The sequence below is a fragment of the Eschrichtius robustus genome, chromosome 11 (genome assembly GCF_028021215.1).
Source record: "Eschrichtius robustus isolate mEscRob2 chromosome 11, mEscRob2.pri, whole genome shotgun sequence".
Taxonomy (NCBI): domain Eukaryota; kingdom Metazoa; phylum Chordata; class Mammalia; order Artiodactyla; family Eschrichtiidae; genus Eschrichtius; species Eschrichtius robustus.
Genome location: NC_090834.1, coordinates 75,904,849 through 75,932,357, shown reverse-complemented (window position 1 = coordinate 75,932,357; position 27,509 = coordinate 75,904,849). Strand labels below are relative to the sequence as shown.

Below are 27,509 nucleotides of genomic sequence, written 5' to 3'. Positions count from 1 at the left end.
AAAGGGAAGACCTGTATTGAGGAAATCTTTGTTATCCTAATCATGCAGTGACTACCCCTGGTCATCAGGGAGAGTCAGGCCATAGCTTTCACAGCCATCCCACCCTGACATAGATGAGGTCTTTGCCAGAAGCCAACAAGGGCTGATTGAAAAGGCAGCCTGACCCTGTTATTGATTCAGCAAGCGTTTATTGAACGTCCACTTTGTGCCCAGTGCTGTACCAGGTACTGGTGATACAATGAAGAGCAAGAGAGACCTGGTCCCTGCTCTCAGGAGTACAGGGTACCATGGAAGTGTACAACAATAATATTACCTTATCTTGGGGGGGTGGGGAGGCGGTCAGGGAAGGCTTCCTGGAAGAAGTGGCCTTTAAACTGTGACCTAAAGGATGAGTAGGGTCCTGGTTCATATCTTGAGGAACCAGCTATCAAAGCATCTTAAGGAACAGGTTAACCTCAGAATGGGCCTTATCCCCTACCTGCTAATGCTTGTTCTCACAGAGCCCCCTGATCTGGTGCCTGGTACTGGTTCAAATGGTCTGGGAGCAGGTGCAGGAGCCCAGATGGACAAACGTAGAGAAGACAGACTTGGATATAGTATCATTACTGAGATGTCACTTGTGCCCATCAACGCTCAGCAGCTTAGGTGCTGTTGACTTTTAGTTCTTTAATTGATGGCTCTGTTTTCATTCGGGACTTTTAATGCATTTAGGGGTGTTTATGTGGCCAATGGTACTATGAATTGTCTTTGAGACTTTAGGATAGAAATTAAAGAAAGACAAACAACACCATCCAGATGTGCTGAGAACCCTAATTTAGAGAGTAGTCTGTAACGATACCACTGTATTGAGAAGAAAGGTACCAACCCAGGTACTCACTGATCAGCGATGGTAGAGGTTAACTATTCTCAGACACCAGGACAGATATGGAGGCAGGAGCCCATATAGCTGGGCCTTGGGGTCCTGGCGGGGCAGTCAGACCTGGGTTCCAATCTCAGCTCTGCTGCTGACCAGCAGCTTGATCTCAGGTAAATAATCTGACCACTTTGAGCTCCAAATTCTTCACTCTAAAATGAGGGTGATAATAAGATCTTCACAGACATTTTGGGAGGTTTAAATAAGCTGATGTGTGTGAAATGCTTATTACACAGTGCTCCATAAATGGTAGCTAATAATGATGGTGATGATTTTGCCAGGATATGGAGTATAAGCAACAACAACAAAAACCTGTGCATGTTCCCAGGCGTCAAGGGCCCAGGCATCAAGTCCCAGGCCAGACCTTCAGGCGTGGAGTGGATAATATGGGTCTGTGGATCTTTCATGACTCCCCACCACGTGCCTGGGACCTCACAGAACCAGCAGACACATAGAGGAGTGTTGTTTACTTGCAAAGTCAGGTGGGAAGAGGAGCCAGACTTGCTGGAGAGGCCAATCATCCATTTTCCTGTATAGAAACAGTTCTGACATCCTGGGAGTTGCCTGGATGTATGATGAAACTACAAAGAGAGTCTTTGCAACTGGAAAAAAGAGACCATCTGGTTCAGTCCCGTGCCTCCACCCAGGTGGATGCTCGAGCCCTTTCAGACAAATGGGCATCATTGTATAACTAAGATATGCAGTGACAGATGCTGTCACCTTTCTCCTTGACTTGGCCAAGGGACTAAATACCCCAACTCCCAGGAACTTCTTTATACCTTAAAAACAAACAAACAAACAAAAACAACAACCTGTTTCTTTCCATTTAAGCTCATTTCTTCTTTTCAAGTCTCAGGATGTGCTTTGTTTATCTACTGCTGCCTAACTGTCTCAAAACTTACTAACTTAAAACAACCACCATTTTATTTGTTTATGATTCAGAGGGTCATGAGGGGCTCAGCTAGGGGGTTCTTCTGTTCCCTGTGGCTTCAACTGAGGTCATTCACTCATCTGTATTCAGCTGGTGCTGGGCTGGAATAGAAGGTCCAAGAAAGCTTTTCTTACGTCTGGCACCTTGGTGTGAATACCAGGAAAGGGGGATCACTAGGGCACCTTGGAGGCTGTGCCATACTGCTTAAGAGTTGAATCCTTGAAATTCGAAAAGGCATGTTCTCAGGATATGCCTGTACAGTTGTCCCTCCGTATGTGCAGGGGATTAATTGCAGGATTCCCCATGGATACTAGAATCCACCGATGCTCAAGTCCCTTATATGAAATGGCATAGTACAGTTGGCCCTCCATATCCACAGCTGTGGAACCCGCAGATGCAGAGAGCCAACTGTATACAGAATGGTGGGGAAAAAAATCCACCCCCAGAGAGAGAAAAAAATACCAGAAAATGTATCTAAAGGAAACCAGTGCCTTTCTCAGTGTGGTAGGATCATGGATGACTTGGGGTTCATTTATGCTTTTATGGGGTTTTTTCCCTCATATTTTCCAAAATCATTTTTAAAAGATTGGCCACCTGGGACTTCCCTGGCGATCTGGTGGTTAAGACTCCACACTTCCACTGCAGGGGTGTGGGTTCAATCCCTAGTCGGGGAACTAAGATCCTGCATGCTGCACAGCGTGGCCAAAAAAAAAAAAAGATTGGCCACTGGAAAATATTTATTAATCCTTGCCAGGCAAGAGTGGTAGCTGGGGATCATGGGGGCCCCCTGGGGTGAGTCACCTCCCTCCAGGTTGGGTTGCTCAGCCTGGCAGGCGCAGAGTCGGGGGCTGACCCAACCCCAGGGATCTTAATGGGGGCTGGTTAATCCTTTGGGGGCAGCGGTGGAGACAGTCACCAAGGCATGGAATCCCTCCCCCCACCCCATAGAAAGCCAACAAAATGACTCACGTCATGTCATGTTGGTGAACCAGTTCAGAGAAGGGAAGACTCAGGGGTCCTTGACAGGCAGCTCTGTTTCACTAAGTCCATGAGTCCTTCAGGAGGTATCAGTTCCCAGGGCAGGAGAAGCAAGTTCTTGCTCTGTAATTCTCCCAGTTCCAGGACACAGACGGGATGAAGGGCCCTCTGCTTTCATTCATTCTTTCCCCATTGGACCTTGGCCCCCTTCCAACTCACCTGGTTTTGTTTTTACCTGGGGGAGGAGGGGGTGGTGACTGGCGATAGGTTCAGAGCTGTCAGTCATACTCCTCTGTGGCCCTGCTTTCTTCACGGGTCCCCGCAATGCCCCTCTCTGGTTTCATTCACTGATTTTTTCTCTTTTGTCTCCCACCGCCAGGTCCCTTCTCCCCACAGTTCGTGTGTTCTAACGTGTTTAAGGCGTATTTTGTGCGTTTCTGTGTGCTCTTGCAGAATGAGTGGCAATATGTCGTGTATATATATTTTTAAAATTTGTGTCTATTGTGTTGTGTTCGGTCTCATTCTTTTCGCTCAGCCGTGTTTCTGAGGTCCTTCCATGGTGCCATATGTCCTCTGATCCTTTGCTTCTAAGGGCTGCAGAGTATTCCCCAGTGTGTCCCTGGACATGGCCTACCAGCTTCCCCAAGTGATGGGAATGTAGGTGCCCCACTCCTCCCACCCCACCGCAGAAAGCACAGGAGGGAGCTTCGGCGTACGGCTTATGTGTTTCCCAGGACTAGGTAAGAATTTTTTGGAGCAGAAGCACGCATTTCCAGAGTTTTCTACTTCCCAGATTGGTTCCAACAGAGGATCTGGAACACAGAGAACCGGGAGGAAATGGTGTGGGTGGTAGCTGGGGAGATACGCAGGGGACAGAGCATGCTGGGCCTTTATTGATGGCCATGGCAGGGATTTTGGTCTTTATTCTAAGAACAAGGGGAAGCCATTGAACGAAACTAAAGCAGGGGCTCAGATTTGTTTTTTTTTTTAAAAGGCAACTGTGGATCTTTAGCACTAGAAGGGCCCTTAAAGACCCCTAGGCACACTCTTTGACTTTACAGAAGGCCTCTGAGGCCCACAAGGCAGTGAGATGCCCAGGGTCACACAGCCCGCTCCTCACAGAGCTAGAACTGCTACCCAGGCCTCTTGACACTGCCAGTGTTGTGAGCCTCCCCAGTTACTGAGGGCAGCAGCCCCTGGAGGGTTGGAATTTGTCAGCACATCTGTCTCTGGGGGGTCTTGGGTGGCTCTTGCTCACCTCCTATCCCCTGGACTTTCCTAGACCTCTGAGAGCATTTACCAGGACCTACCAAGGAACCCCAAACCAGGACCCAGCTTTCTGCTGTCAGGGAGGGAGGCCTCAGACCTTCAGATACCCACGGGCAGCCCCTGTGAAACATCCCATGCTGGCTTAATGAGTGAAAACTGAACCAGAGGGTTAAAGACATGCGTGCCAATCCTGATTCTGCCTCTTACTCTCTGGACCTCAGTTTCCTCATCTGTAAAATGGGAGGGTGGAGCAAGAGGCTCTCCCAATTCTGTCCCTCCCTCCCCACATGTTTGGGCTTAAGTCTCAGGCACTAGGGACCTCTGGTACCCACTGCCCAGGGCCTCTCCGTTGGTTATTTTAGTGCTCACCATGGGCTGGAGGGAGGGGGTAGCTGCACCCTCAGAGTTTCATTGACCCTTTTCACCCTTGTACTTCTGGGCCTCCGCTCCAGAGAGGCACAAAGAACTGAGCCTTTGTTTGCAGCAACAAAGCTGTTTGCAATTTCATATAGAACCATTTTATTATATCCCATCCAAAGAGTACTTGAGTTGCCTTTTGTTTTGAAAGCCTGTTAGCATTTCAGATTTAATTAACTGACAGAGCAAAGCTGCCCCACTTCCACCACCCCCAGCCCATGCCCACTCCATCCACCGAACCCAGGTGCCAGTCGGCAGCCTCAAAGCCCCCGCCCACGTGGGGGCAGGGCACCCACTGTCCTCCTGAGGGACTCACCTGGCAGATGAAAGGGAGGTCCTGTTGCCTGTCCCTCATGCTCCCCTCCGCTCCCCTCTTCCCCTTCCTCTCTAAATTCTGCTGCTGTTTACTGAGCGTTCACTGTGTGCCAGGCACCAGGCTAAGCACTGGGCATTTTTTACCTTATGGCATCCTCAGACCCCAGCCAGCAAGGCTTAGTGGATCTGTTGTCCAGAGGAGAGATTGAGTCACTTCCCCAAGGTCACACAGGTAGTAAATGGCACAGTCGGGCTTCAAAGCTAAGTCTGGGTGACTCCAGAGCTTTGGCTAGGAGCCCCCCCAAGGAGCTTCCTCCCCAGAAACAAGGCACTTGTAGGGACAGCAAGAGCTGCAGTGCTGACTGGATAGGGCCAGGTCCTAGAGATAGTTCTTGTTACAGATGTACCTCCTTTTATTGCGCTTCGCTTGATTGCGCTTCACAGATACTGCGGTTTTCACAAACTGAAGGTTTGTGGCAACCCTGCGTTGAGCAAGTCTGTCGGCACCATTTTTCCAATAGTGTTTTTTTAAATTCAGGTGTGTACATTGTTCTTTTAGACATAATGCTACTGCATACTTAATAGACTACAGTAGAGTACAGACGTGGCTTTTGTATGGACTGGGAAACCAAAAAATTCGTGTGACTTGCTTTATTGCGGTATTTGCTCTATTGCAGCGGCCTGGAACCAAACCAATAGTGTCTCTGAGGTACTTGGAAATCTGCCTCCCAAGAGCATCCACACACTGGTCCCATTCTCACCTCTTGACGTGCCCCCTTCCCTAGCACAGCCCCCTCAGGTGTCTGCAGACAGGACCCCGCCGCCTCCACTCCCCTCCATCCCCACAGTGAGGTAACAGCAGTAATCCTATAAACAAGTGTCCGTGTCTAAGGGTGGGGTTTCAGACACAGTGATGGGCTGTGGAGCCCAGCACCATCTCCCACAGAGATGAGGCTGTACTTGGAAACACATGGAGGGTTAGGAGTGTTGGAGATTTCTTCAAGATGCTGTGGTGTGGAGAGCGGGTCACCTGAGCTAGTCTCATCCGGTGGGTTGGTTAACGGTATGGGCTCTGGCCGCAGGCTGCCTGGGTTCTAGTCTTAGCTTCTGCCTATTGTTAGCTGACTTGGCCAAGTGACTTAACGCCCGTGTGCCTCAGTTTCCTCATCTGTAAAATGGGAGTAAGAGCAGTACCTTCTAGCATTGTTGTGAGGATTAAATGGGTTAATATACGTGAAGCACTTAGAGCAGCACCAGCGTGTGGTGAGTGCTCAGTAAGTGTTAGCCCTCAGTGGTCCTGGCTCTACGTTTGGCTGACTGTTGACCTACAGCAAGCCACTTTCCCTCTCGGCCTCAGTTTCCCCATCTGAGAAACTAGCAGACTAGACCAGATGCCCCTCAAGGCTGGTCTGGCTCTGCCCATCAGTGGTTCTAGAAGCCCGCGCAGGGCTGAGTGTGATGTTCTGTTGGTCAGCGCCCCCATGACTGTGTGGGCATGGTGGGGGGGGGGGGTCCCTCCTTGCCACGTTTGGGAAGAGAAGAAAAGCTGAATGGGACAAGAGCTCCCTCCTCATGTAAACAGAAACAGGCCGAGCCAGCCTTCGGCTCCAGTTCCGCGGCTGGCAGCCGGCAGCTCCAAGGATGAGTCACCAGCGGGAGCAGCCACGTTCTGGGGCTCGGGCGGGGCCAGCCCCGGGGCACACCATGGCTGCAGAGTTTAATGGTGGGATTTGGGTGCCAGGTGACGGGAGAGGGATCATGGTGTTTCCACATGCCCAAGGTAAACTCTCAAGGCCATTTGCCTGCATGCCTTACCCAGGGCCCCTAGAGCTTTGGCCCAGGATGCAGAGCTCCTGCCTTCCAGTGCGCCATCGTTTCATAAGATACGGCCTTTGAGGAGCCGGGATCTGGCACAGAAGCTGCACCGCCACCCCCATGCAGCTGGTTAGGGTTCAAGGATCCCCAGACACAGGGACTCCCTCCTTCCCAGGTTCTCATCATCTCCCAGGTTCTCATCATCTCCCTGCCTTTGCTGCAGTGACCTCTCCTGAGAAGCAGTTTGGCAAAGCAGAAAGATCACTTGGCGTCAGGAAGGCCTGGGTTTGCATCTCGGGTCTGCACGTACTTGGGCAAGCCACTTAACCTCGCTCAGCCCGATTTCCATGCCAGGAAAATCCCTTTCACCCCATGCAGGAAGCAGGCCCGAGAGGAGCCCAGTGTTCTGTCACTGTCAGCAAGCTGCCTCTGAGTCAGGGCTTCGTGCATGGCAGAGCAGCTACCGTGCTGTGAACTATTGAAAAGCCAGTCCTTGACACAAGCAGCCGCCTCTCACCGGCAAAACGGGGCTGACGATGCCAATGTCTACCTCACAGAGAAGCAAAAGGAACTGCGTGCGCACAAGCGCTTTGGGAGCTGCATAGAGCCTACCCAGGAGATCTGGCGTTCTCATTCCGGAGCGAGACAGTGAGTGGAAGGGTGGACAGGGCGAGGAGAAGGGCTGGCGTGATCTCTAGGAGCAGGACCTGGAGGCCAAAGGACAAAGGAGCCCAGGACCTCTGTGGTCCACGAGGGCGGGCACTGTGTTGTTCACTGCTGTATCCACAGAGCCTAGCCTGGTGCTTGGCAAAGTATTGATATATAATCGGTGCTCAATAAATGTGTGTCGGACTCACACATGAATGAGCAGAGACTAAAATCAGCCCAGTTCTCTACCTCCCCACTGCTACCACCTGATCACAGACCTCTGCTCCCCACCCCTGAGATCAGGGGTTCTTAACCTGAGGTCCGTGGATCCCTTCCAGAATTACATGCAGAATATAGTGTGTGTGTGAAGATGTATCTTCCTGAGTAAAGAAATGTTAGATTTCTGCCCAGAAAAGCTTTTAAATAAACCCTGCTCTGAAAGGTAGGCATCTACCAGGCACTCATTTGGATTCATCCAGCCTCCAGGGCTGCCAGGTACCCTGTGGGTTTAAAAACAAAAAACGGCTTCCACCCTCGTCTCTGAGACGTGCATACAGGGCCCCGCCAGCCTGCAGTTTTTCTTCTACCCCCTTAAGGTGCCAGGCTGTTAACCTGCCATCTTTCATATGCAAAAGTGATGTCAGGGGGCCTGTCTTCTGAGTGGCTGCTCTCCAGCTGGGTGGGTCTCACAGAGACTTGGACTCACTCTCAATCTCTCCCAGTCCCCCCACGTGCCGTTTAGGTGTGACAGGTGAAAGTCGGGGTCCTGAACCTGGGAATATTAACCAGGCCTCATAATATCTGAACTTAGAACAGTGTCCTCTTTTTAAAAATAATTTTCCTCACTACAAATAAATATATATGTATATACATTATATATTTATCTCTATACGTATGTGCCTATTTACTTATTGGAGGAAATTTAGAATATATAAACAGGGACTTCTCTGGTGGTGCAATGTTTAAGAATCCGCCTGCCGATGCAGGGGACATAGGTTCGATCCCTGGTCCGGGAAGATCCCACATGCTGTGGAGCAACTAAGCCCGTGCGCCACAACTACTGCACCTGCGCTCTAGAGCCTGCGAGCCACAACTACTGAGCCTGCGCACCACGACTACTGAAGCCCGTGCGCTCTGGGGCCCGCGTGCCACAACTACTGAGCCCATGTGCTGCAACTACTGAAGCCTGCGCGCCTAGAGCCCGTGCTCCTCAACAAGAGAAGCCACTGCAATGAGAAGCCCGTGCACGGCAACAAAGAGTAGCCCCCGCTCGCAGCAACTAGAGAAAGCCTGTGCACAGCAATGAAGACCCAACGCAGCCAAAAATAAACATAAAAATAAAGAATATGTAAACAATGAAAAAAATCACTCTACTCTCACCCTCCTCCAAAGAACTATTGTTACTACTACCTGTCTTCTGTTCTTCCCATTTACCGTGTATGATGTTCATTAAACACTTCCTGTGTGCCCGGCGTCCACTGTGCTGCATGCTCTCCAAGCACCACTTGAGTTAGCCTCTCATCTTTCTTCGGGGATTCTCCACCTTTTTATATACTATACTTTCTTAATTTTTAAGGCCAAGGAGAGCAGACTGTTTTGTAACCTTGCCTTTCTCACTCCACACCATCGAAAATCTTTCCCCATTATTAAATATTTATCTACAGAGTCATTACTAACGACAGCATGATGACGTTTTATTGCAGGCAGGTTCCAGGCTTCTCAGACTGGGGTGCATGTACCCCTGAGGGCAAAGCCACAGGATAAATGTAGAACATTTTCCTGAAGCATAAATTTGATTCCAAGCTCTGGGAGGGAAAAAAAACACATTATTTTAAGATCAAAACAAGCACAGAAATGCCATAGAATAGCATAAAGAACACCCATGAATTTTAAAACAAAGCAGCAAAGTCCAGGATCATGTGACTTGCTGTTTTTCCCCAAAGACCCATGTCCCCTCTGCTCTAAGGATGGGAGAAACATCTAAGAAGCACTGTGTTCTCCCTCTTCTTACAGATAAGGAAATTGAAACCCAGTGGGGAGAAAGGATTGCCCAAAGTCCACAGTGTGTGTTACGAGCCAAGCCAGGTGGCCCCTGAGCTGTACCCCTCCTACCTGTCCGTATTTGCCGTCACACATCGACTGCTTTTTCTGAAGGTGTGGGTGGAGAACTTGCCACTTGGGTAATCAACCCTCTGCTTATCAATAGTGAAAACTCTTGGCTTCCTACGTGATCCATCTCTTAGCAGCGGCTGGATCTGAGGTATCTGCTCTTGTGGTTAGTAACTATAGCCTCCCTGGGCAAAGGTAGAGGCCCTTAGGCTCCACCAGCACTTAGATTTTTCACTTAATGCACTGTATTGTAAACACACATCCACTGGTCTGTTTTACCCAGCTGACTTGAGCCTTTTGAAGGCAGGAGTTACGTGTTGTCATTATTATTATAATCTGATATTTCTTGAGCAGCTACTAGATGCCAGGTGCCAAGTTGGATGTTTCATCTATAGGATCTACCGTCTTCATCGCAGCTTTTCAAAGAATGTATTATTATCCTTGTTTATCACTTACCCATCATCATTCACTCATTTAGGAAATATTGATTGTAGACTTACGTGCCAGGACTAGCGCCGCATGTTGTGGACAATCAGGATGAGCAAAACCAATACTGCTCCTGCCCTCATGGAACTTACAGAGACTGGGGGAGATGATATTCAGCAAATAATTTTGACAGACTGGAGTGAGTGTACTGTAGCTCAGAGCCTGTCCAAGTGCCTCAGTTCAAACCCACCTCAACCACTTATTAGCCTCTCTGCACCTCATCTTCCTCTTCTGTAAAATGAGGATAATAGTAGTGCCAACTTCATAGGGTACCATGAAGAGTGAATAGATTAACATGTGCAAAGCACTCAAAGCAAAGCAGGGCTGTGTGCTCGCCAGGTGTATTGTTGCTGCTGGTCGTATGAAGGAGAGATGTGGGTTGCTGGGTGTGTGTGATAGGGGAGCCCCTACTTTAGGAGACAGATGATTGAGTTCTACAAGATGAATAGGAGTCAACTTGGCAAAGTGTTTTGGGGACAGTTGAGGGGAGCAGGATGTTGGGGGGATGTTCCTGGCAGAGGGGACAGGATATGCAAAACATGGGGTGTGGGCTCACCCGAGGAACTGCCAAAGAGTGTGGCTGGACCACAGCAGGTAGGGAGCTATACAGGGTCAGGTCTGGGAAGGAGGAGCCTGGGAGAGAAATACAGGTATCCCCAGGATCACCGCGTTGTTGATCCAGGCCATGCGAGATGCTCAGCAAATACTTGTCACGTAACCAAGCGAGCATGCAGACAACTATGTTGGCCTCACATGGTCTTGGCTGTGGGTGTTCCGTTGTCTCCCAACTAGAAAAGGAGTCCATTGTCCCATATACACAGTGATAGGTGGACCGTCCCATCCCCACCATCAAGCCGTATACATCCGTCTTGATGGTCCCTCTCTTCTTGGCAATAGATTGGACGGTGTGGGTTTAGATGGGGAGCTCCAACCTCTGGGGCTCACCGAGGTGGTGCTGCTGGAATCCCCACACTCCACCAGGGCATCAGATCCAAGCCAGTGCTGTTCAGACTTGTTTAGTAGTGGAACCTTGTGTTGAAATCATCTTAGAGGAAGCCCAGTATATGGAACGGTATTGAACAGCTTCCACGGCTGAGGCCCAGGCATAGGGACCCAGAGGACTTGGTCATAGCTGGTGCACCTGAGAAAACACCAGGGCTCCTTAAAGCACAGTTAGAAAACCAAGGGACTTCCCTGGCGGTCCAGTGGTTAAGACTTCGCCTTCCAATGCAGGGGCCGCGGGTTCGATCCCTGGTCAGGAAGCAAGACCCCACAAGCCTTGCGCCAAAAAAACCAAAACGTAAAACAGAAACAATGTTGTAAAACATTCAATAAAGATTTTTTAAATGGTCCACATCAAAAAAAAAAAAAAAAAACCAACAACTTTAAAAAAGAAAACCAAGGGAAGGCACCCAACCCCCATTTTCGAGGTGTGGAAATTGAGGTCCAGAAAGGAGGGGGGACTTTCCCAAGGTCACACAACCAGGGATAGACCCAGAACTGGATCTTAGACGTTTGACATCAATTCTGCTACACTGAGATTTTCCTCCACACCATCCTGACCACCCCCATCCCCCCTCAGTGTGGGGTCTTGAGGTGGGGAAGGGGCACGGGGCTGTGACCTTGTCAAGTGTCCAGCGTCTACCCCCCCTGCACACACACCGAGTCAGGGCGCAGAGCATGAGAGACAAAAACCCAGAGGGCAGGCGTGGGTGGGCTGTTCAGGGTCACGGCCTGGTTATGCCGTACCTTTTTTTCCCTCTCTCTTTTAATTGAGTTTGAGGTGGTGGTTTTTTGTTTCCTTAAGGAAGGGAAAAGAATGAAGCTGCGTAAACACCACGACGTTAACTCCCTGAAAAACCTCCTGCCATTTTAACTCTGTTACTGGAGAAATCAAAGAGAAATAATTTGTCCACCCACACTTAGCTCTTTCTGACGAAGGTAGGTGAATATTGCTTTGCTAATCGAGGGTGACTGCTGGAAGCGGAGCCAGGCTGACTGATCCCGGATTGAGAGGAAGCCACGGCAACCCCAGAAGGAGCGGTCCGCCGGGGTCGCCAGGGCCCGGATCACCGGCCGTGTGTCCGCCTTCCGCAGGTGTCCCCCAGCCGGTAGGGATGGAGGCGCTGGACCAGGCCGAGGGGCCCACGGCCTTGCAGAGAGAGATGCCGCTGCCCCCGCCTCCTTCACCGCCCTCAGAGCCGGCTCAGAAGCGACCACCTCGAGGCGCCAGGAGCCACTCCCTCACCGTCAGGAGCAGCCTGTGCCTGTTGGCTGCCTCCCAGTTCCTGGTAAGGACATCACAGGCCTTGCGGGGCCTGGAGGGAGGGCGGGTTGAGGGACGGCCTCCACTTCCTCCCCAAGATGGCCACCTGGGGACACCGAAGGATGAGGGGCCTCCGTGGCGTCCCTCGTGACTCCAGCCCTCGGGCTGGTGTGAGGAGAAGGCTGGAGTTCTGAGCCACAGCCTTGATGGATAAGCCCCTCACGCCCTGACCTCAGAAGCAGGACCACAGGCCCACTCCCAAGCCACTGGCCCCACAGGGGTCCTTCTGAGGACTTCCTGTCTCTGGAGGCATCTCTGGGAGACTCTCCTTGTTATGTGTGTACCTGGTGGGGTGGGAGGGTCCCCTCTGGGAAGGGCTTTCTCTTGGCTCCCTTGAGTCAGCTTTTCTCCAGGGAAAAGTCCCGGGCCCTTGCCCCGGCTGCGCAGTCTGGACCTTGGGGGGCCAGGTTGAGGCTGAAGGGGAGCTCTCGAGGGTGGGGAGATGGGGGTATGTGGGAGCAAGGAGCCCAGGCTCCAGACTCAGTGTGCTGCCCCCCGGCCGCCCCAGCTCGCCTGCGGGATGCTCTGGCTCAGCGGCTACGGCCCCATCTGGTCGCAAAATGCCACAGACCTCATCTCCTCCGTGCTCACACTCCTGGAGCAGCTGGGACCCTCGGTGAGTAAGCTCCAGGGAGCCCCAGGGCAGGAGGGAATGCTTGGGGGCCTCCAGTCCCCCCAACCCCTGCCTGGGGCTTCTTTGAGTTCAGGAGATATTTACTGGCCCCTGAAGTGCTTCTCCCTGTCCCCCACCCAGACCGGGTCCAAAGTTTTCAGAGCCTTGATTTTATCCCTTTGAAACATGAGAACTCTGCCCACCCCCCCATCACCCTGACCTGTTGGTCTGATGTTCCCCAGGCCTGGCTGGCTGTTGGGACCTGGGACATCCCTAATCTGCTGCTGGTCTCTCTGTCCGTGGTCCTCGTCACCACCTTGGTAAGGCTCCTCCTGAACCAACCTCCGTGCTCCCCTCCCGTGACCCTGAGGCCCGATCCCCACCTTCTCCCATTTGACCTACAGACTAGATATTCTGGGTAGGGCTGAGGATGGAGTACCCATCTCCTTCCACCAATGTGCCCAGCCTCGGGGGAGAGGTGCCGTCTTTCTCAAAATTGGTTTGCAGCATTCTTGGCTGGGGAAAGGGGCTGAGGCAGGGGGAAGACTGGAGTAGGAACTCTACCTCCACCCCACGAAGAAGGCTTCAGTCCACAAGAACCTGAGGGTTGGGGATGGAGAGGGCCGGGAGGACATGATGGGGGTGGAGTCTCCCATCTAGGTGAGGGGTGGTGCGATGCAGACAGCTCCCAGGAGGGTAGGGCTGCTCCAGACACATGGAGGGGCAGGGGGCTCAACTCCATGGGCACCGCCTCACCCAGGGGGGCTGCCGGAATGGTCCTCGGTCCATGATGCCATATGCCCCCAACTAGGTGTGGCACCTCCTGAGGACTCCCCCAGAGCCACCCACCCCGCTGCCCCCCGAGGACAGGCGCCAGTCGGTGAGCCGTCAGCCCTCTTTCACCTACTCTGAGTGGATGGAGGAGAAGGTCGAGGATGACTTCCTGGACCTGGACCCTGTCCCTGAGACACCTGTGTTTGACTGCGTGATGGACATCAAGCTTGAGGCCGACCCTGCCTCACTGACTGTCAAGGCCATGGGTCTGCAGGAGAGGTAGGTGCAGTGGAGAGGTGGGCTCTGCGGGCCCTGGAGCTCTCAGCTCCCGATCGGAAGGGCAGTTGCCTGACTCTTGCCTCCCAGTGCCCAGGGAAGAGCTGAGCTCATAAGCCCACCAGTGGAGACACATCCTCTCCAGGTCTGATTCACATAGATCAGGATGCCCCAAGGTGAACGCTAAGAAATGCTGTTACTACACACAAACACATGGGCATACACAAGTGTACATACGTGCACGCTCACACGTACGCTTGTGGTTTGGATAGGTTTCTTTACTGCAGGACGTGTCGGGACCTTTAACATGCTTGTAGTCATTGTAGATTGACTGAGGGGGGTGTGTGGCATTCCTCAAAGTCATCTGACCACAGAACCCTACTTTTTTTTTTTTTTTTTTGGTTTGAACTCAATTTTTTTTTAAATTTTTTATTGGAGTATAGTTGCTTTACAATGTTGTGTTAGTTTCTGCTGTACAACAAAGTGAATCAGCTATATGTATACCTATACCCCCTCCCTCTTGGACCTCCCTCCCACCCCACCCCCATCCCACCCATCTCGGTCCTCACAGAGAACCGAGCTGAGCTCCCTGTGCTACACAGGTTCCCACTAGCTCTCTTTTATAGTGTCTCATAGTGTTCCGCAGAGCACACGTTGGGAGGTGTCAACACTCTCTTTTCGGGGCCTGGCTGGGTAAGCCAGATCACACCAAGGTTGAGTTGCCCACATGATGTCATGCAAAGAGCACTGGACGAGGACTCGGAAAACCTAGCTTCTTGTTTCAGCTCTGCCACCCCGTCACTGTGTGCTTGGGCCGTCCTTGTCCCCGCTGTGGGACTCAGATTCCCTTTCTGTGTCACGAGGGCGTTCCTGTTCTGCGCCCTGAACACAGTAGGGTTTGCTCTGTCTGCTCATCCTTGCTGCCGCTGTGCTGCCCTTGGGACTCCATCTTTCCCGGGCCTCTCCTGGATTCTGCATCCTTGCAGACTGCCGGTCCGGGGCTGGTATACAGAAGGTCGAGCCCTGCTTCTCTGCTCCAGGCAGGCACCCTCTCTGTGAGCTTCCTGGGGCCACACAGGGCTGGGAACTGCCTCCAGCAGTGGCAGAGGCGAGTGCAGGGAAGGACTGAGCTCAGGGGCCTTGCATTGAACCTTGGGAACCGCGCTGAGGCCACACTCAGCTACTCCACCGCAGGCAGCCTAAGCCCCGGGGCTGAGCCTCACGCTCCCTGTGTCAGGGGTGATGTCACACCCACTCCTGTCTCTGGAGCCCACCTGGTTCCCACCCCCATCTCTCCCTCCCTCATCCTCCTGCTCCAAGGCCCCCAGCTGATGGCCCTCCCTGACCCTGATACTCACCCCTCCTTACCCGGTCCTTCCAGGAGGGGCTCCAACGTCTCCCTGACCCTGGACATGTGCACCCCGGGCTGCAATGAGGAGGGCTTCGGCTATCTCATGTCCCCACGTGAGGAGTCGGCCCGCGAGTACCTGCTCAGCGCCTCCCGCGTCCTCCAGGCCGAAGAGCTTCACGAGAAGGCCCTGGACCCCTTCCTGCTTCAGGCAGAATTCTTTGTGAGTCCCCTTGAGCTGGCCACCCTGCAGGGGGCAGCCCGTTCTGCTCATGTTGATCCCCCCAGCAAGGCTTTGGAGCGGGGTACCCCGAACTCAGCATCTGATGGATGAGCATCATTTCATTCTCACCTCTCCTACTGTCTTGTTTTCTCTCTGGGCCTCAGTTTCTCATCCGGAAAATGGGGGTAAAAATAACAGGGGTGTTGCAAGGATTCAAGAGGTGCAGAACGTGTGCAAAGCGCCCGTGGGGTGATTGGTGTTTGTGGCGTTCCCAAGTCTTTATCATCCAGGACTGTGCTCTGAAAGCCTGAGAAAGCCTTAGAAAGCTTTCTCTTCTTCTTTTTTTTCTTTGGCCACGCCGCGAGGCACCAGGTATTGAACCTGGGCCCCAGCAGTGAAAGCACTGACTCCTAACCACTGGACTGCCAGGGAATTCCTGAAAGCCTTCTCTTCTGACTCTCCCATTTTCCCACCCTCCCCCTGCCCGACATCACCTAACATTGTTTGTCCTCCTTTGAAATCTCTCCAGTTCTGTGATGCAGGCTTAGGGTGGTCCTGATCACCTCCCCTCTAGACTTATGCAGCAGCCTCCGGCTGCCTCCTGTTGGACTTTGAGGGGCCCATAAATGACACCCCTGTTTTACCTGCCTGAGCACTCAACCAGTTAAGAGCCAAGACATGGAAAATCACAAAACCACCTTTATTTTTGCTGATAAAGGCTAGGTTTAACATGAGGATTAGGTATGTAGCAGTAGGGAACTTCCTGATACCAACCACCAGAGTGAACAAACTTTCCACCCACCCCAGGCGGTGCTGGCACATCGCCGGCCTCACCTCATAGGGGTGCCCTATAATTCTTTCTTGGCAGGAGGGCCAGGAAAGAAGGAAGAAGGAAGGGGCTGGAGCCCAAAAGCCCGGTTCCTCAATCAAACACACTCATTGGGTAACTCGCCCACCTCTGTGGGTAGGAACGGGCAAGAGGCCGTGAGCATTTGGGGAGTCCCTCTTGGGAGAAGCCAGAGGGATGGAGAACCCGTGTGCCTCCCTCACAGCTCCCCCTGCCCCAGGCCACCCTGCTCCCTACCTGGACCGGAGGACTCTCCCCTCTGAGAAGCCCTCCATCACCCTCAGACCCGTTGCTCCAGTTTCTCCAGAATGTGGCACAGCCTGCCTTACCTGAGTTGAACGAGCCCCAGACTCCTTTTCCGGACTTATATCCCCATCCCTGCAGGGACTGTCCACTTCAAATTGGGCCCAGCACCACCCCCCCGCCCCGGTGCCTTCCCTGTCATCATCCCCCACCCTGGAGGCCCCTAGGAAGCCTTCCTCGACCACCCAGCCTCAGCTGCCATTCCCACGGCCACACCTCCCCTTGAGGAAAGGGCTTGCATCCCCTTGTCATCTCCGGTTCAGTAGATCATTGTCAGTTTTGCTCAGAGAGTAAGAAAGAGGGGGTGCCCACACACCCACTCCACGGGCGCTTCTGCACGTGCTTTTTATTCTTTTGATTCTCACAACCACCCTAGAAGGTAAGTATTATGATCCTCATCGTACAAAGCACATACTTAGTGTGCCCACAAACAATGAACACTGTAAACCATGTGAAGTCAGGTGCTAAAGCGTGTGGACAGAGGGAAGGGGCGTGAAGAGAAGACAGACACTGGGGAGTCATCCCAGAGAACATGGGTGGGGGGGAAGAGGTGAACCTTAAAGGCTGGGAAGGATTTGGGGTGATGAAGAGGGGTGGGACTGGTGCTCCCCACAAGCTGGGTGCCATGAGCTCAGACCTGGAGGCTAGCTGGATACTGACAAATTAGCCACAGGAAGAGATGGGCATACTGGAAGGTGGGTCTCTTCAGAGCAGCTGGTGGTAAAGAAAGGCCGGATTGGAAAAGACCTCACATTCCAGGCAAAGAAGTTCCAACTTGGAACTCTTGACATAGAGAGTGATTGGGAGGTGCAAATACAACCCTGGGAGGCCCAGAAGGAGGCTCCTTTCCTGCTGGAGAATCAGGGAAGGCTTCTTGGAGGAGGTGGCATTTATGATGGACAGGAGGACATGAGAAGATGAGGATGGGGTGGATGTTACTACAGAGTGAGCAGCACTATCCAGGGTCCTGAGGTAGAGACACCCAGGGTAGGAACACGGGTCAGTAAAACCACTCAGTGTGGCTGCAGCACAGGGTGCAGAAGAAGGCAGTGATTTGCCAGGTCACTTTTTCTTCTGTTCTTCTTTGAGTGTCTACTGTGTGCCAGGCTGGCCCCCAATAAACAGTGGTGATAATAACATTTATTATGCACTCAGCGTGTGCCAGGTCTGTTCTAGATGCTTTTTATGTGCTCTAACTCATTTAATAGTCAATGTTTGTTGAATGAATGCATGCACTTAAGTCAACCCACCTCTGCTCACACCCCCATGTCCTCCTCCTGCAGGAAATTCCCATGAACTTTGTGGATCCAAAAGAGTATGACATCCCTGGGCTGGTGCGGAAGAACCGGTACAAAACCATCCTTCCCAGTGAGTACTCACTGCCCCAGGGGGTGGGGGCAGGCTCCCCCTCACCTGGGAGCCACTTCACCCTGAGGAAGGCCTTAACCCCAGAGTGGGCCTCCACGGTCACGAGGAGAGGGGACGGAGGGTGCAGGTACCCAGTGAAGGGAAACACCCCCTTTAGAGGGTAGAGGGCTCCTTGTTCCTTCACACAGCACTTTCCAGACCCTTGCCCTGTGGAAGCCCAGAGAGAAAGAGGAACAATAACAGCAGCTTCTAGACAGTTCGTGGTGGCTGAAAAGTCTTATCACATCCTTGGTCTCTTCAGAATGGGCAGATTTTAAAGAGAGGACATTAAGGCTCAGAGAGGATAAGTGGCTCATCCACTGTCACACAGCTAAGACGTACAGAACTGAGTTTCAGACCGGGCCTGTGACCCCAGAATTGGGCTCTTTTGTCTACCTTGAGTTCAGTTTGGCCAGATTGTGAGTCCTTTAACAGGCAGAGCCACCCCATAAGGGAATGAGCTGCCTGTCAGATAGTAAGCTCCCCATCAGTCAGGGTATTCAAGCTAGATTGCATGAGCAGTCCCCTGGAAGGTCTGACAGGGATTTTCCCCCTTTGGGGGCAGTTAGACCAGGTGACCTGATATTCCTCTTTTAGCCCTGGAGTGTCATTTTCAGGTAACTTTCATCAAGCCCCTATCTGCCTGTCACCCCTGCCAAGTTCTGGCCCCAGGCCCCAGGGCTAGCTTAGGGGGTGATATATTGAAACCAAATCCACAAACCTACTCCACTCAGTTTATGGAGTAACGAGGCTTTAAAAAAGCAGTTTTGCCATTAGCATCTCCAACAACATGTAAGATGTCATGACTTATTTTTAACTTTTAAAATATCGACTTGTGGTTGCTATGGTTACACAGTGTCTAGGTAGTTCCGGTTAAACAAAGCACCATTTAAGGCCAGGATGCAATATTCAGGGCTGCTCACCTCTTCCCTCCTCTTGCCGCCCTCCACCCACCCAGCCCAACTTGGAGGGAGGGGTTCGGGTACCCCACAATCTAGGGCTTTGCTGACCACTCAGAATAGCCACTGGGGGAGTATGGGAGCCAGGCCATCACTCCATTTGGTCCCCACTGGATTGCTGAGAAGAATCCAGCCTCTAGCCATGCCCTGAGCCTCCAGGTCCCCGAGCCCAACAGAGAACCTTCTCTGTGGCCAGCAAGAATTGACCCTGTGCCTTCAGAGACCGGGCTGGGGTGGATGGCAAAGCCCCCTCTCAGATCCAGGACACTCAAAGGTTTGCTTTCTCATTCATTCTACACCATGACCAGGGCCTGAGAATTCAGACATGAATGAGACACAGACTCTGTGCACAGGGAGCTCACAGTCTAGTGAGAGAGACAGATCCATGGACAGTTCCAGTACAGAGTGACCCAGCAGGTAGCATTGAGGACAAGATGCAGGGGAGCTGCACCTATATGAATGAATGAATGAATATCCCTCAAATCTAGCTCCCCCTCTCCAACTTCACTGCCAAATTACTTTTTTGAGGTGAGGGCTTCCATGTTGCCCAGTGATTTTGGGGGGTCGGACGTGCATGTTGCACAATTCCCGGGGTGCCATTTACATGGACTGCATTGACATAGTGCCCCCTGGTGTTGTGCAGGGCAGGGCAGCCCTCTGACCCTGACACTTCTTATGTGGATCATTACAGTAATGTAACTAGTCTCCTGAGTCCCACATTCTCTCCTTCTGTCCATCTTCTACCACTGTCACCAAAATGATGCAAAACAGAAAACTAATCATGTCATTCTCCTCTTTAAACACTGTCACTGTTACCCCGTAATCCTCGGGTTGAGGTCCAGCCTTATGAGCGTGGTTTATCGGACCCTTTGTCAGCTGGTTCCTCTCCAGCCTCATCTCTCCCCAGCTCCCGCCTGGCCCTGTACACTTGAACTGGACAGAGCGGTGCTCCCTACGCCGCTTTCTCCTGGTCCTTCAAACCCAACCCAGGTGCCCCCTCTTCCATCTGAGCCAAGTCAAGTCCCCTCTGTTCCCTCGTCCCCAGTGCTCACAGGCCATACACTGCTCGACCGCCTGCCCAGCAGTAGGGGACAGGGACCGGGCCTGGCTGATCTAGGAGCCCCCATGCTCAGGCACAATGTCAGGCTCAGAGTCCACGCTCGGTAGGGTCAATAGAACCATCACCATTCTCACGGTGGTTCTTTGATATCAAAGGCCCTGGTGTCTGGCCAGGGGGTCTAGTGCCCACTTCTGAGTCCTAATCTGGGCAGGCACCACGAGGAGAAGGGAGGTGGCCCACACAGTGCTGCCCGCGCCTCTCTCCCGCTGGTCACCCAGAGCCTCCTTCCATTTACCCTCGCTCTTCCCCATACCTGACACCCCTCCACTCCCTCCTCCACAGGAGCTGCCCTGTCCCCACCTCCCCCCACCCCATCACCTGCCCAAACCTCAAGCACTGGGGCCGGGGCATGAAAGGGCCAGAGAGCGGGAGGTGGGTGTCATGTCCCATTTCATCTACTGGGTTTGGGATCCTTCTTTTTTTTTTTTTTTTTTTTAATGTCTTTATTGGAGTATAATTGCTTTACAATGGTGTGTTAGTTTCTGCTGTATAACAAAGTGAATCAGCTATACGTATACATATATCCCCATATCCCCTCCCTCTTGCGTCTCCCTCCCACCCTCCCTATCCCACCCCTCTAGGTGGTCACAGAGCACCGAGCTGATCCCCCTGTGCTATGCGGCTGCTTCCCACTAGCTAGCTGTTTTACATTTGGTAGTGTATATATGTCCATGCCACTCTCTCACTTCGTGGGATCCTTCTTTTGACCTGTTAGCTTGTAGTGGATCTTGTAATGATGGCAGTAATAACAGCAGACACGTGCCCTATAGTGTTCACCATGTGCTGGGCCGAGTTATGGGTCTGAGGACTCACTAACATCTACTCTTGAACGTTTAAAAGATGAGTGAGGTTGTGATGGAAGGAATGTCCCTAGTTTACAGAGAAGGCACAGGGGGACTAAGTAAATGGCCTACACTGACACTGCCAGAGCTTGAACCCAGCCTTACTGGTCAGTGGTATAGGCTCCTGACCGCTCCTCACACGGCCTTTGAGAGCCCTGTATGGGGTACACTGGCAGGGCCTTTAGTCCAGCCCTCCCTCCACAGAAGAGAACCTGGGGCCCAGAGAAGGGAGAAGACAGCCAATTGGTGACAAAGCCAGACCAGAGCCCCGGGCCCCAGCTTCCTGCCCACCCCACAACCTGCCGGCTCAATCCCAGCTTCTGCAGGCTCACAGAGCAGACTAGTCAATACAGGGAGGCTCTAGCTGGAACAAAACAAACCCAGGAAGAAGAGCAGGACGTTGTGAGAATCTGCTGCTATGGCATTTGACATGTGAATAGATGGGGATGGGGGGAAACCCTTGTGCACGTGTGTGCCATCTCATCTCAGACGTGGAAGACTTTACTCCTTTCATAGTAATATTCTCCCTCAGCGTCCTACCCAAATCTTAGCTATAAAGTGCTTTACAGTTTAACGTTGCACTTTCACATCTGTTTTCTCATTTATCTTCCCAACAATCCTAGGAAGTAGGCATCTTTACCCCCCTATTACAGATCAGAAAACCGAGGCTTAGAAAGGCCATGTGCTTTACAAGCTTACACGGCACGTTGGGGACAGTGTGTACTCGAACTCAGCCCTGCTGTCCAGGATGCATCCTCTAGGGAATTTCTTACTGATTTAGCTTTCTCCTCCCCAGAACATGAGGCACAGTGAGGACAGGGCAGCTTAAGGGACACATGGCAAGGGGCGGCATGGATCCTACAGAGGGAGAGACCTAAGGCCTCTCTCTGTACTGTCCTCTTCAGCCTGGGCCTCACCTGCCTGAGTGGGCCACAGGGGTGGGTCAGTGTTTTGCTTCTGGGCAAGGGAAGAAGGAACTTCAAGTTCCAGAAGAAATGTGGGTGCCCTGAAATGGGCCAGACAAAGTGGGCTCTGCACCAGGGGGACTGCATATGTTAAATCCCAGCCTCACCTGTCTCCCCCACCCCAGACCCTCACAGCAGAGTGTGTCTGACCTCACCAGACCCTGACGACCCTCTGAGTTCCTACATCAACGCCAACTACATCCGGGTATGTAGCCCCATCCCGATGGCCTCTCCCTGAAAGGGAGGCCCGAATCAATGGGATCCATCCTCTAGGCTTGTCCCTAAGCCCATGTGGCTCCTGCCAGCCCCCGGGAAGAGCCTGAGTGTGGGGACTGGGCCCCAGGAGCACGGCGTCTGACCCTGATGGCCTGGCCTTGGCTGGCCGCAGGGCTATGGTGGGGAAGAGAAGGTGTATATCGCCACTCAGGGACCCATCGTCAGCACAGTTGGCGACTTCTGGCGCATGGTGTGGCAGGAGCACACGCCCATCATTGTCATGATCACCAACATCGAGGAGATGAACGAGGTAGGCACCCCTGTACCTTACCAGGTGTCTGCTGCTTTGTGCCCTGAGCTAAGCGTCTTGTTTCCATATTAATCCTTACAGCAGTTTTGTGAGGTTGGTATGTTCACCTCACTGCCTGCCAAGGGGAGGAAATGTGAGGCTCAGCGAAGTTAAGTCAGTTGCTCAGAGCCACACAGAGAGTCAGAGGCAGAGCCTGGAGCTGGCCTCTCCACCTCCAGGGCTCAGGATCTTAACCACGATGCTCTGCTGCTGCTCAGGCTGCCAGGGCTGATGCTGGCTACTTCTGTACTCATCACGGCCCATTTAATTGAACTCCCATAAAAGTCCTTCAAAATGGGTATTATTTCCATGTTCCAGATGAGGAAACTCAGGCTCAGAAAAGGGAAGTAACTTACAGGTTATGAAGCTGAGATTTGAACTCTCTAACTGCAAACCTACTGCCCTGTTACCTCTCTTCCCGCTGGCCTGGGAAGGGTATTGGGGAGAGTATGGCTGGGGTGCTGGGAGTATCACAGCCTGATCTGGGCCCCTGCAGAAGTGCACCGAGTATTGGCCGGAGGAGCAGGTGGTGTACGACGGCGTGGAGATCACTGTGCAGAAAGTCATCCACACTGAGGATTACCGGCTCCGACTCATTGCTCTCAGGGTGAGGCCTGGGGTTGGACTGGGCTGGGCAGATGGGGGACTCCACAGCCAACAGGGTCCCAGGGGCCATGATAGCTGAAATTAAGGCATGTGTCACTCCCAGGATTTACTGATAAGCAGGAACGAGGGAGAGTGGTGAATAGACTTGGAGGCCAGAAGAAGGACCAAACCCTCCGTGCATTTCATATTGTTAGGTTCTCTCCATCCACACTGTCATTCATAATGTCTTCCAGCTCTGCTTCAAATGTACCCAAGGCCAGGACTGTCTGGAAAAGGGGGCTTCAGCAGCTTCCAGCACTGTCCTTAAAACTGAACTTTGAGATCCTGCCTAGAAACATCCTTTTACCTGAGCTTCCAGCCTGTAGTATGACACCGTCCACCAGAGGGCAGGCGCTCCTTGCTGCATTTGGGTTGCACAGGGAGGTTGTGGTTGCACAGAAAAAGGAAAAAAAAAAAAAAGAGAGAGAGAGAAGAAGACATACAAAATATGAGCAATTACAGAACAGCCCAGAAGAGTGGGGGGAGGTATCCTCCCACCCTGAAGTTGTGCTGCTTCCAGGCTCAGCATAAGAGAGGAGATTGTTCCTTTGGAGTCAGGAGAATTAGTGCGTTCTGTTTTTGAGAAATCTTATGACCCATGTTTGGGGAAAGTGGTGCCACTGTAATAACCCAAAGTCTGGAAGAAGTGAGCTGGATGCCAGGAAGCTGACATCCTATCCAGAAACAGCCTAGGAGGTCCACTGACGCTGGCAGCCACAGGGTCTGGATAGGATGTCAAGGGCCTGAGACTTGTTCCTCTGAGCTGCCCCCTCCCACTGGAGAAGGTGAAAGAGGGAGTGTCAAGGAGAACTCAGCCCCTGGAGGACAGTGCCCAACTAAGCATCTCCAAGGTGTAGGCTTGCTTGTGGGCGGAAAGGGCCAGGAGGTAGAGGGCAGAGGCCATGGTAGCTGCCACAGCCAGATAATGCAGGGGTGCAAGGAACCAGCTTCCTTTTTACCCCCGAAAGATATGCTGCGGCTGTCTCATCTTCTCAGTGCTGCCGGACTGGTTAGGGAAGAATTGGGACAGCTTGGGGCTTGGGGGTATTTACTTCTGTCCATAAACCTTTACAAGCACCTGCTCTGAGCCTGGTTCTGGGTTGGGTACTGGGAACACAGAGCTGTCCAAAGCCTGGACTCTCTCCTCAAGGAGCACCTATAAAATGGTAAGTACTGACATAGAAATAGGTAAGAGCACAGAAGAAGGACCCTTTGTCAGCTAGGGTGCTTAGGGAGGGCTTCCTGGAAATGGTGGTGCTGAATTGGGTTCTGAAGGATGAGTAAGAGTTGGCTAGGGGGCAAAGAAGTGGCGAGAGCATTCCAGGCAGAGAGAAAGTAAAAGTAAGGGCGTGGAAGATAGAATAGCTCTATGTGTGTATACGTGGAGGAGGTGGGGGAAGCAGAGGTTTGATCTGCAAACCATTTGGAGTGCAAGAGAATCAAGTGCAAGTTCACAGGAGCAGGAGTTGGGCCTGAAGGGTAGATACTGAACCATGTGTCTTATTTGCCTGGCTGAAGACTGGGGAGGGTGGGTTTGATTCTAAGAGCAATGAGAGCCATCAAAGGGTTCTGAGCAGGAGAGCAGCCTGTGCTGTAGACAGACCGTTTTGACACTGTGGAGCTCGGGCCGTCAGGGAGGAGGAGGGAGGGTCTCACACAGTTGAGAGATGATAAAGACCAAAGTGGAGGCGGTGGTGGTGGAGAGGATAGCATGGAGAGGGGAACACTTGCTGGGGTTGGAGGTGGGCAGGGAAGTATACTGAGGCAAGAGGAAGGGTCCCAGGGCTCTTGGGAGGTGACTGGGCTGTTAAGGGGTGACCAGGAGACAGGAGTGAATTGGAGAAGGGACTCTTCGCCTCTCTTGGATGATCTTGGAGTTGCTGGGGCAGAACCCACGTGAAGACCAGTGCTGTCGCTGCTGACCAGCCCCTGCTGCCCACCTGGCTTCGGGTCTCTGTCTGGTGCCGCTGGGTGATGTGGTATAGATGGCAGAGGCCCGAGGCCCCACTCCCTGTGGCCTCCCTCCTGTGTGTTTCCTTCTTCCCTCCCATCTCCATCTCTGGGCTGATCTGTGGGCTCAAAGAGTTCACGTGTATCTGGGGTGGGCCTCTGTGTCCTGGACAGAGTGGGACAGAAGAGCGAGGCCTGAAGCATTACTGGTTCACATCCTGGCCCGACCAGAAGACCCCAGACCGGGCCCCCCCACTCCTGCACCTGGTGCAGGAGGTGGAGGAGGCAGCCCAGCAGGAGGGGCCCCGCTGCGCCCCCATTGTCGTCCACTGCAGGTGGGTCCTCCCACACACCCACGAGGGCAGGGCAGCTTCCCCCACCCCTAGGCTGCCCTGCCCCTCACCCACCCACGCCCTCGGCCCTCAGTGCAGGGATTGGGAGGACGGGCTGCTTCATCGCCACTAGCATCTGCTGCCAGCAGCTGCGACACGAGGGCGTGGTGGACATCCTGAAGACCACGTGCCAGCTCCGTCAGGACAGGTCAGCCCATGGGCGGGGACTGAGCATGTGGGGAGCTAGACCCCTGGGGGCAGCAGAGAGACACTGACGTGTGCATAGGGTGAGGGTTAGGGGGACACACCCTGCGGGGACTGACCGGCGGACAGGAAGTAGGGAGGACAGATGGGTAGAGGAACCGGATCCAGACAGTTGGTGGCTGGATGAAGAGGGGAGAGAAACAGAGCTGGTGGACAGAGGGGCAGGGGCCGAGAGTGGTGGGACATGTCACCTGTATCCCCGCTGTCTATGCCAGAGCTGGGAGGGACAGGAAGGGGGCGGGGGAGTGGCTGGCCAGGGTTGGCCTCTCTAAGCTGCACAAAGGCAGAGTCCCTGATGTGCCTCAGATGACTGGCACTCTGTGGGTCTGGGGGCAGGTCCCTCCATGACCCCGTCCCCACTGTGCGTCTGCCGGGCAGGGGCGGCATGATCCAGACGTGTGAGCAGTACCAGTTCGTGCACCACGTCATGAGCCTCTACGAGAAGCAGCTGTCCCACCTGTCCCCCGAGTGACCACACTCCTCCCCGAGGTCCTCTGGGTACCACCCAGCCTGAGTCTGGGCCCTCATCCCGGCCACACCCAGGGCCCTGCCTCGGGTCCAGCCTGCTCCCTGCCCCTCCTGCTTCCTCCTCCTCAGTCTGCTCCCCCCAGCCTGGGCCTGGCCCCTGCCCCCCCCCCACAACGTAGCTCTTCCTACTGTACATATTGGGGAGTGGGGGAGGGTGGGGGAGGGGTGTGCCAGGCCAGGCCTGGGGCCCCAGGGCCTGACCCACGCTGCGCGACCTGGGGCCTCAGTTTTTAATGATGGTTCCATTGCTACTTGATCCAAAACATTTCCGTGCCGCACTCCACGTGTCCTGCTGCAGCGTGTTCTGTCTGTCCATCCATCTCTGCTGTCTGTACCGGACACTGTGTCTCCTCAGCCCGGGAGAGGGGTAATGAGCTCCAGCCCCCAAGTGGCCCCGGCAGAGGTGCCTGCCCCCGGCCCCCAGCCCCACTTCTCCCAACAGGCAGATTGCACTTTGCCCCTAGTTACTGGGACCAGGATAAGGACGGGGGGCCTGAGGACCTGGAGGTCAGGCACAGGGAGCTCCTGAGGGGGTGGCAGAAAGATCTCAGCTGGGGGAGAGGTCTCTGGGTGGTGGTGGGGGGAGGAGTATCGCAGCCAGCGTGGCCTCTGGGTGTCAGATGCCCGCAGGGGGCAGTGAGCAACCCACGAGGCATCAGGGAGGAAGGGGACAGATGGGGACAGTGAACCTAGAGGACCTGGGCCACGGTGGGAGAGGGGGAGCTCCGAGGGTGGGGTGGGGACTCGGCCTCAGATATGTGTGAAACATTTTTCGGTGTCACTGTGGGAAATCCCTCCCAGAAGTCTCACTGCGTGTAGCTCTGCGTGTGTCCCATGTCCATGCGTGTGTTGAGAGCCCATCAGCAGGGCGTGCATGACTCTTTGGCAACATGTGTTATCTTGGAGCCACGTGTTTTTATTGCTGACTTTAAATATTTATTCCACGGCAGACAGAGACATTTGGTGTCTTTTTATAATTTGCTCATGGTCATTGAATAGAGCAATAAATGGAGCATTTTGAGCAAAACTGGGTCTGTGTCATTGCCTCTCCCCTCCACTCCCTGTACCCCCGTCTTTGTACACACACACACACACACACACACCCTGACCCTCGAGATCCCTGGCACCACACACACACACACACACACACCCTGGCCCTCGAGATCCCTGGCACCACACACACACACACACACACACACACACACACACACACACCCTGGCCCTCAAGATCCGTGGGACCCCCTTGTGGATGCTGGGAGTGTAGCATGAATCCAGATTTGAAAAGCCAAAGTCCATTGAGCAGGATCCTCACACACCCTCACCGTCCCACCCAGCCAGGAG

General features: G+C 53.2%; 1 protein-coding gene across 1 annotated transcript in view; it reads left to right on the top strand.

Moving 5' to 3' along the window:
* The window catches only part of PTPN5 (protein tyrosine phosphatase non-receptor type 5), a 37,269-nt gene extending 11,157 nt beyond the window's left edge, over positions 1-26,112 (top strand). The window contains exons 4-15 of the mRNA XM_068556104.1: positions 11,979-12,172; positions 12,716-12,823; positions 13,063-13,140; positions 13,632-13,873; positions 15,252-15,441; positions 17,875-17,959; positions 22,010-22,089; positions 22,273-22,410; positions 22,946-23,056; positions 25,219-25,379; positions 25,471-25,584; positions 26,019-26,112. Of these exons, the coding sequence (XP_068412205.1) occupies positions 11,979-12,172; positions 12,716-12,823; positions 13,063-13,140; positions 13,632-13,873; positions 15,252-15,441; positions 17,875-17,959; positions 22,010-22,089; positions 22,273-22,410; positions 22,946-23,056; positions 25,219-25,379; positions 25,471-25,584; positions 26,019-26,112 (1,595 nt within the window). The remainder of the gene's footprint in view (positions 1-11,978; positions 12,173-12,715; positions 12,824-13,062; positions 13,141-13,631; positions 13,874-15,251; positions 15,442-17,874; positions 17,960-22,009; positions 22,090-22,272; positions 22,411-22,945; positions 23,057-25,218; positions 25,380-25,470; positions 25,585-26,018) is intronic.
* The last annotated feature ends 1,397 nt before the right edge of the window (positions 26,113-27,509 follow it).